The sequence below is a fragment of the Cyclopterus lumpus genome, chromosome 14, assembly GCF_009769545.1.
Source record: "Cyclopterus lumpus isolate fCycLum1 chromosome 14, fCycLum1.pri, whole genome shotgun sequence".
NCBI classification, from domain to species: domain Eukaryota; kingdom Metazoa; phylum Chordata; class Actinopteri; order Perciformes; family Cyclopteridae; genus Cyclopterus; species Cyclopterus lumpus.
The window spans coordinates 9,482,260-9,492,171 of NC_046979.1; the positions used below are offsets into that span (position 1 = coordinate 9,482,260).

Below are 9,912 nucleotides of genomic sequence, written 5' to 3' on the forward strand. Positions count from 1 at the left end.
GTCTTGTTGCTGTCTTATTTTTCTGTTCTTTCTCCAGCTGGTTTCCTCAAGATTATATTGCATATTTATGCTGAATATATCATTTAGTAAAGTTACCATTTGTCTTTAAAAGCTTAACGTTTGAAAGATGGATAGATGTTATAGTTGAACTCAATACAGTCAGATAAAATAGCTGCATTAGCTAAAATTAAATCAGTAGATAATATTAGCCTGCTGCTGTGTTGATTCCAAATACAGTTGGAAGTGACAACAACAGGCTGGATTGTCTCCCAGAATGCACTGGGCAGAAGGCAGGAAACACCCCGGACAAGCTGCCAGTCCATTACAAATCTAACAATGATTAATAAACAATCACAGTCACACTTCACTTCACACCTACAGGCAATTCAACAGTGAAGTCCACTTCAATCACAAGTGTTTGGACTGTGGGAGGAAACCGATGCAGCCAACGCGTAAAACTCTGCACAGAACTGATTTTCCAGGCAGCAAAACTTGATTTGTCCTGCTGTGTGAAGTGTCTGCGTTAACATCTGAGCTGCTGCACAGCACTACACACAGTACATGTGTGTAGCCCATAAAGGGGTTTCACACTCTGATTAGCCGGCTGTGTCTTATCTACCAAAACACAGTCAGCATTAGCTTTTACTGATACTCAGATTGCGAGTGTGCGCTGCAAGATTATCCAACCAGCAAGTGTTTAACTGCACTGTTACTTCTACAAATAAAAAATAACGATCACCATCATGACAAAATAAGAAAAAATGTACTAAAATTCATTATGCATATCCAAGTCAAACTATTTTCTGATAATAACCACCTTGTATTGTGGCATACGAGTGAGAATAAATTAAGACTGAGTACTCACCGTAGTCAAATCTTAATATTAAATTGCTTGTGTTAATGTTACAGTTATGGCTCTTCATACTTAGGTTGGAAGGTAGGAAGGGAGCAGATAAAGATGTATTGTATTCTAACACAGGATTCAGATTGTGTTGAAATATTGGTTTGAAAGATTTATTTGGTGCAATAAATTATACATGTTTATAAATTCAGAATGAGCCTGTCGGGGCCTGTCGTGACTATTTATTTTATTCTGGAGCATTTAATTTTTCTTAGCTTTCTATGTTTGGCTAAAAACCACAATATGAATGAAAAAAAAGCAGTGGCCACCTAATTAACAAAATGATTTGTGAGTTGAATAAAATACATATTTCTTTCTCTGTAAACATTGTCAGTCTTTGACATAAACATCAATCGGGGCCCTACTGGTAAAACACTTGTGTTTAAAGTATGCTCTTTGAAAAGACAGTGTTTCTGTGCTCATCTATCTTATCTGTTTTATAGCTACTTTAATAACCACACCAATATATATTTGTACTTTATGTATCACAATCTGTCAACCATAAAGTTAGCACTTCTTAAGAGCATTTAAGTGAACTGGGGAACATTTTATTGCACACGTGACGGTACTGTGTCCACCATCAGTCATATCCGGATAACTAGATCAAACAAGACATACCTCACCGAAACATGGGCACGAGCACACCGGAGGTTCCCACTTATTTGCCACAAGCGCCCCCTGCTGTCAGTCTCCGATATCTCAGAGCAAGTAGAGGAGGATTTAAAAAAAATAAAATTTAAAAAAAAGTAGCGTACCTTGAAACTTCCGCTTGTATGCCAGCCCTAACATGTTCCACCTTTCACGGCTTCTTCTCCTTCGTCATGTCTTTCACTAAACCCAAAACTCTTCCGAAAGAAACGATCAAGCCGTGTGTCTAAACAGGAAGCGGTTCCGCTACATGACTTCCGAAAACGCATGCGGAAGTACCAAGTACGACGTTTTACTTCTAGTAGTACATTTTACTTCAAAGATTGGCTGAACTTCAACGGCTGCATATTCTACTGGTAAAAGCAGCGTTTCTCTTTGGTATCTCTCATACATTAACATATTTGAAGACACCGTCCAGTCCATTCATCACTGTGTCGGCACGCTTCATCCACCGTTTACGATCTAATAGTGTGGCAGCCGTCAGGTCATTGGGCACAACACCCAAATGCATTATGTGTATTCTGCACTGCAGGTCACGCTTTAATCTTTTCATTAAGACTCATTGTTGGGCAATATTAAGCGACAGTTAGAACATTTTAAACACGATGCAAGCTTTTAATGATGCCCCTACATGTCACTAAAATATAGCACGAAGAATTTTAGAATGACTCTTACAAGAGCCATGTCTACATTTCCCTGCTGTTTGCAACTGAAACAGCTCTCTGGAAAGTAGTTTAGATTTCCCGTGAAAGATACTTGAAATAACCCAAATCTCTAACTTTTATCACCACAAAATTAACAAGCATAAGTGCATTGTCTGCTCCAGACCATCAGGAGGCCGTTGAGCCTTTTCAAGAAAGGAGTTAACGATCTTGTGTGCTACTCTACAATCCCAGTAGTGACCACGGTCAAACCAGGAAGGCTCAGAGATAAGCTTGAGTAAATATAGAAGCTGGGTGTAATCCACTTCGTACATTTGATTATCCAGTGAGTGCTCATCTCGTGCAGTAGACAGTGGAGGAGACATTTGACATGGTTGAGTTTGTTCCCCAGAATAAATTTATTTAAGTTGGGACCATACAAACCTAGTGAATGACAGGAGGAATATTTCTTTAACTGGAATGACATTGGTAAAGGTGGATGTGGAACGTTTAAAAGCATAAAGATGCACAAAATACAGCCATCGCCCAACACTAAGGGTGAGACACTATAGTTTGTTCCCATAAATAAGGCAGAATGCAGATTCCATAGAAATGGAGAGTTATTACATTTAGCCAAATTGGACAGTGATGTGACAATAAGTAAAATTACATGACTTTTTTCAGCTCATCGTACAACACTAGCACAAAGGCACCACCCATGCCTCTGAGCACATTGGACAATGCTCCCTTGAAGAAAGCCTTGCCACCTTCATCGCGTGCGATCTTGCGCCAGCAGTCCATGGTCCCGGTGTACATGATGTCCGCTGAGGAAGACAAGAAAAGAGCAGGCGTTAAATAAATGAGTAGAAGTGAGCCTATAGTATCGAGGCATGGAATCCAAAAATATGGTTATATGTCTATGCTGCTTAGTCCATCAAGTATGTATTCAAGCAACTATAGATAATAGTAATGTAGTTACTTACAGCAGTTCAACTGTAAACCATTCATTTAAATTAACTCACCTCCTTTGCGACCAGACTGCATCATCATACGTCTACGGACAGTGTCGAAGGGATATGAGGTCAGGCCAGCAACAGCTGTCACACTCTGTGCAATCATCCAGCTCACCAATATGCTGGCGTTCTTAGAGTCTGGAAGCATACCTGTAAAGATAGAAGGGGCAAATTACAGACCTCGAAGTCAAACCAATGAGGATGCAGTTCTGAAAGTGTTCGCCACTGTAAAATCTACATACCTTTAGCGGTGTCATATATTCCGAAGTATGCAGCCCTGTAGATGATGATGCCCTGCACAGACACATTGAAGCCCTGGTACAGACCCTTTAGGCCATCAGATCTGAAGATTTTCACCAGGCAGTCTCCCAGACCACTGAACTCTCTTCCGGCTCCAGGCTTTCCCACATCAGCAGCCAGACGGGTACGGGCAAAGTCGAGGGGATATACGAAGCAGAGAGACGTGGCTCCGGCGGCACCACCAGAGGCCAGGTTTCCGGCAAAGTACCTCCAGAACTGGGTACGCTTGTCGACACCATCAAGGAAGACCTTCTTGTACTTATCCTTGAAGGCAAAGTTGAGGGCCTGGGTGGGGAAGTATCTGATGACATTGGCAAGGTTACCTCTCCAGAAGGAAATGAAGCCCTGCTCCTTGGGGATACGGACAATGCAGTCCATGATGCCCTTGTACTGCATGTCCGCGGTGATCTGCTTACTGGCATGCTGGACCTGGAATAATGAAAAAGAACATTTAAGTTTAAAATAGGCAGAATAATCAACTGTTGAGCACAAGTCAAGCACAAGGTCTCCTTGTTGTGACCTTGGTTTGTGTTAAACCTATAAAAAAGGTGCTGCATTGTCTTAATACCAGTGCAATTTAAAAGCAGTGTTGATTATGATTATGGCAGCTGTATGAGTCTTCATCCGACACTTTTTTTAAAAAAAATTAAGATTAAACATCTTTCATAATTAACTATTTTTAGAGTAAGATGATCACTGATCAATATAGGAAGGTTTATAATAAATGATTAACAGAAAAGGATGTAATACGCGTGGACCCGGCTATGAATCACCGCCCGGGCCTCAGTGCAGCCACCTCGCTTAATGCTAGCTAACATTAAGAAGCTACCGCAAAGATTTAGAAGACAATTTAAGCCAAAATACAACGGTAATGTTGTCTTGTTTTACTACACTATGAAATAGTAACGGCGTAAATGAAACAGATGTGTTGTCGTCCATTTGTACATAGTGTCCTAATAGCAGTACGTGAGTTTGTCCTTTGTTAGCTAACGTTACGCCGGCTAAGGTTAACGTAGGAAGCTAACGTTACGCCGGCTAAGGTTAACGTAGGAAGCTAACGTTAGCAGCCAGGCTCGTGTAGGTCATTTCCCGTCCGATGATGACCTTAAATCCTTTAACCAGTCACCCTGAATAGTTTCATTCAATCTCCATCATCACATGCTAGTGAGTTACGTTACACTCTGAGCCTGTGGATGCGTGACGACGACCGGGCAGAGAAGTGCTAAACTTTGTCCCAACGGCAGTTAGCCAGAACACACATAAGCTAGCTAGCCGGTAACGTAAGTTAAGTTTTTACCTGAAGGAGAAGCTTCACTCTCTCGATTGGAGCAACGGCTGTTTTGGAGATGGCAGCGGAGATGCCGCCAGCCAAGAAGTCCTTGGCGAATGAAACAGCTGTCTCATTCATGTTTCGATGTTCTTGGTGTGCCTTACAGATAACCAGTAAACGATATACCCCACTGCCCTCTACAGTTAATGGACCTACACAGACGAAATGGCCGATTGTGTAGACGCGTTGCGGATTTATATAATACAATAGATCGCGATACAACACGAGAACTGAGATTTGGCCTGCGAGCCAATGCCTTGACGTCACACAGTTCTCCGCCAATTAAACTGCAGAGATAGTGACGCCATCGTAATGCGTATTTTGGTGCGCACTCGGCGAGTAGATTATAATATTAGCAAATACTGGTGAAGAAACTACATTTAGACATAAACCCAGATGAGTTACTGCACGGACCGTGTTCTTTTTTGGCTTCTTGCCCTCGGTCACGCCTACAGACCACTAAAGACACCGCCGGTGCGCGTTACATATGTGTGCTCTTCATACTGTACAAAGTCAACAGGGTCGTAACTAATGCTTTCAAGGACGTAGGCGTTTACGTAATAACTGCTCACAACTTATATTAACTAATATTAAATAACTAAGCAAAGTGACGACCGGTAGAAATAATATATCATTTTGTATGGTTGCTTTTCAGTGATGTGCATTTCTCTGAATTAACAGGTGAACCTTTGTCCACGAGGTGAACTGTTTTGGCTTCTGGACGTTAGGCTAACACTTGTGTACTTGTTGTACTTTTTGCAAAATACTGGTGTTATTCGATGTTATGTTTATTTTACAGTCTACACCTGCACTGATGGCCCTACAAGAGCTCACCTGTTTAAACGATAAATCAAATGTGGTTGCTGTTGTTTTTTGACAAAAGCTAAATTGTATAATAGAGTACTTCATAATTTCTAAAATTCTAATATATAAAGTCTCATTCATCCAGTTTAAGCTTGACCAAAGTTGTCCACTAGAGGGCGACAAGAGACCTAATGTCCATCTCTACAGTATCTAGTTGATGAACATAACTCCATAGACCTGTGTGCTGAGCTGCATACATTTCTATCTATCTATCTATCTATCTAAAAAAAAAAACAGTGAACAGGACAATGAACTTGACATATTGCTGACTTCCTGTTGCACTCAATGTCTCAATGTTGTGACAATATGTTCTCGGTGATCATATATCCTCGTGACCGTTTTTAAAACTAGCTATGTTTAATTTCAAGCCTCATCAAACAACAGAACTGAAGGAAAAATATGTGGCTGATTAAATGCCAGCTATTGAATAGTTATCTCCGGGGCCTTGTTTATAGCCTGTTGTACGTTTAGTGTTTAGTGTGACCACACAAAGCTCAGATAAGACTGTTCTGATTGAAACACTGTCTGTAGAGTAAACACCTTTAACAGAATAAACCAATGCTCACAGGAGACTTTATAACTTACAGGAGGAGCCTGCATGTCAGGCTGCATCTACTGCATGTGGTTGACTTTATAACTTAGACGAGGAACCTGCATGTCAGGCTGCATCTACTGCATGGGGTTGACCACACAGAGGAGCTATTGTGATGCCATGCAGTCAGAGTCAAACCTCCTCTGAGAAATCCTGCCAGAGACCAACTACTGAAGCTGGAGTTGGAGAAGACCAAGCTGACAGACAGATTAATCTGAAAAGACACTGTTTCAAAAGATGAATAACTCACTCATTCTGCAATTGATTGTTTTAATAAAGCAGACAGTTTAGTCTGGCTGCAGTGAAAGGTCTCCTTGTGCTGCCATGGTTACTGTTGATAATCATGTCCTTTTACACGTTTACCTTGATTTTGTTGCTGCGATCTGCAGTCTATTTTATTTAGATTATAGGATTTAGTAGCTGCTCAGCCCTCTCCATGTTCCTCAATGTCCATGAGGCGATATATAGGTATAATATAAATATTGCAGCTGCTATGTCATCAAACTCACAAATGTATTTAGTTATGTGATTCCATCCTTGGAGAGAATAATAAAGAGGGTTGAAGCCTTTACAGTACAGTACATGTTCGTTTGGACACAAACTGCACAATCCACCTGTTTGTTTGGATAAACACAAAGAAAGGTAATCTCACTATCACAAGTGAGTCCCCCAGCGTTGAGTGTTTCTCGCTGCTTGTCATCCCCTCTGGGCCGAACTTTTCCACCCACGGGTCAGCTGCAGCAGTGGAACAAGTAAAGATTTCACAGTCCCAGTCCTGCTGTAAGCTGATATGAATGGAAAAGGCTTTTGGGCTGCAGACTGGTCTCAAAGCAGAGGGGAAACATATTTAATTTGACATGTAAGCTCACCTCTCAAGGCGCCAAACCAATACTTTCAACCAGAAACATGGTTTAATCAGACAGGTCAAAATCAGAAGACAGTGTTGCTCTTCTTCAGCTCAAAATGTAGCTCCGTAAGAAATATATATTAGTATACTTAATAACATAAGTTCAGTGGGATAATCAACGCTATCAACCTACTGTTCAATGGAGATCTGCTTTAAACACAGCCAGCCTTTTAACCTTTAAAACACAATTTAACAAATATGTTAATTATGTGGCTTAGTGAGTGATAATTATGTTGATATATGGTACAAATATGTAACCCCCCTAAACACAATTGACTTTTCAAAGCAGTGTGTAGTATTCCGCATTTTGTGTTGTCCATCATGCTGATGCCTGAACTAATGGCTGAAGCAGCCCAGCTGTTCTCCCACAGGAAACATTATCACACCCCATGGGCATAGTCAGTACTTACAGGGACCAATCACATTGCGCCTCTAAGAGAGATGCGCCATGCAGTCCAAGCGCACTGATCTCAACTCTGACTGGACAACTGTGGAGCTGCGATGCAACCACGCGCGAGTCCAAATACGACACACAACTCGCGCTTGGAGTCGGACTGTAACTGACATGGTGTGATCAGATGCGGATAAACTTTTTTTGGATGAATGTTTTGGAAAGCAGCTTCATCTAGAGATCGATAGATAGCCTTGTAAGTGGGATTCCGTAAAAAAAAAAATGAATGGGACAAGAACAATCGCGAGAACTTGAATCGCTCCAGTTGCGCGCACGGTTCAGTTTAGCCAACTTTGTGCAGTAGCCCGTCCGATCTTCCTCAGTCCGCGCGGGCGCAGCAGCAGCAGAAGAGAGGGAGGCTGGATGTGGCAAGAGACGGGTCACTGAGCTGCAGCGAGACGGGTGCGAGTTTCCACAGTCCCCAACTCTCCAATGTCACCGGGCAGGATGATGATCATTGGACTCCTGCTCAATGTCTTCTCTTGTGGTAAGCAGCACATCTCTTATTTTGCTGATATCTCTGTTGGAGATGGAGAATATATCAGCCACCTTTGAGATTGTATCATCCAACACATAGTATATACTATATACTATAGTGTGGATTCCCTTTGTCTTGTCTTCCAGTATCCAGAAGTTGAACTCTAACGCATGCACGCATTAATTCCATTTCCCCAAAATGCAAATGTATGATGAATTTAGAAACAATTAGGAGATACTACACAGCACACTGGGAAAACGGATTTCTGTTTTGCTAATGATAATGCTTTCTTATTATTAAGATTATCCACACTTAATCATGAAAGGGTAACTTTTGTAAAAAACAATTGTATCTTTTTTAGTGAATATTTGCACAGAGTTTAGCTCATTACATCTTACAAAGGGCAGCTTGGCTCATAATTTAAAAAGAGAAAAGGGACGGAGTAGAGAAATACTTTGGGTTAAAGCACTAGACATAAGATTCACTATTCCAGGTTTGAGTGGAACTTTTGAGAAGCCCATCAAAAAAACATTAAGAGATCAATAAAATCTGTTTCATTGTAGCAATAGCCTCACGTTTTTACATATGGATGACATCATGGGTTCAGCAGGTCTGTTATTTCTGCCTTGCACTCTTTCTATAAAGAGCCGTTCATCTTCCCAAATATTGATTAGACTGTCTCGGTTCATAGAAATTTCACCCATGAATTGTTAAACTAAATGATGTCCTCCTTTTCATGAAAGCATTGGGCTGCCACATCTGTAAATCATTGACATTTTACATAAGTTGTGCATTAGAAGTTGAAAGGATGAAGGTTTCACTGTGGAAGGAAACACAATTTATAACTACATGGCAGCATCAAAATGGACCAGTTTCAAGTGTCACTGCATGCTTTATAAGTTTTTGTCAAATGGACAGAAGAAGGTGATATTTGGCATTACAGCATCTGCTTCTGGATTCCTCTGTTACCACACACGCACAAGCTCCTGCCCATTTAGTTATAACCATTAAAGTCAACAACGGGACTGTGGCTGGATACGACATCACATACAGCATATGGATCTGTGTTTATTGGTATTGATTTGTGTTATTTTGTATCATAAGTGTTTTTCAGTGCTCAAGGAGGAGCAGGAGTTTCTTGTCATTATTTGAATGTGGCTGTCCATAATTCATGTATCCTGATCCGTTGGTAACAAACACCGTATGAAACATAGCTCCCCCTCTCCTCTGCGCTCCGAACTGCAGAATGCAATACAAATACTGTTGTTAGGATTATTTCAGGATAGGAGGTGGGGGCTCCACATGCATTTAGGAGATTTCCGATGCTAACCCATTAAATTATGAATGCTATCTTGTGAATGTCAAACCTCTCAGGCACCCAGTTGATCATCCAATGTGTCAAACTCACCTGCCAGGCACTTAGGTGGAATCACACCAAGAAAAACTGTTACTTAATTATTTAATTGAGATCGGAGTAATGTCAGATTCAAATTAGACACACTGTCATGATGTTGATTTCTATCAGTATACGTAATTGCTACATAAATAATTGGATTTAAATGTTGTTAATTTACATCATTAAAGAATGGTGAAATCCTGACAGACCTCCGGAGACTTTACAAAGCAGCAAATAGAGCTGCTTTGTTTTTCGTCATGGACTGTCCCTGTCTAGGTGGGTATTATATAAATAGCCCCTCTGAACTGTATTCCATTTCATATAATGCTATTTTTACTTTGTAATATATCTGGCCTTGTGCAACCTAAACAATGGCAGTGACAACAGCCTT

At 40.9% G+C, this 9,912-nt stretch overlaps 1 protein-coding gene across 1 annotated transcript; it reads right to left on the reverse strand.

Moving 5' to 3' along the window:
- Positions 1 to 2,575: 2,575 nt before the first annotated feature.
- Positions 2,576 to 5,294, reverse strand: si:dkey-251i10.1 (uncharacterized protein LOC100038774 homolog). Its single transcript, XM_034549832.1, has 4 exons — positions 4,801 to 5,294; positions 3,446 to 3,932; positions 3,213 to 3,353; positions 2,576 to 3,014 (listed from the first exon to the last, which is right to left on the reverse strand). Exons 1-4 carry the CDS (start codon positions 4,909 to 4,911, stop codon positions 2,857 to 2,859), a joined length of 897 nt encoding a protein of 298 aa, XP_034405723.1. The 5' UTR covers positions 4,912 to 5,294; the 3' UTR covers positions 2,576 to 2,856.
- Between the last annotated feature and the right edge of the window lie 4,618 nt (positions 5,295 to 9,912).

Excerpts from the sequence above, each read along its gene's own strand:
- si:dkey-251i10.1 (XM_034549832.1), bottom strand. The coding sequence starts at position 4,911 with ATGAATGAGACAGCTGTTTCATTCGCCAAGGACTTCTTGGCTGGCGGC. Across the intron at positions 3,354-3,445 it reads AATATATGACACCGCTAAAG|GTATGCTTCCAGACTCTAAG; the intron begins GTATGTAGATTT and ends CTATCTTTACAG. Across the intron at positions 3,015-3,212 it reads GCAGTCTGGTCGCAAAGGAG|CGGACATCATGTACACCGGG; the intron begins GTGAGTTAATTT and ends TGTCTTCCTCAG.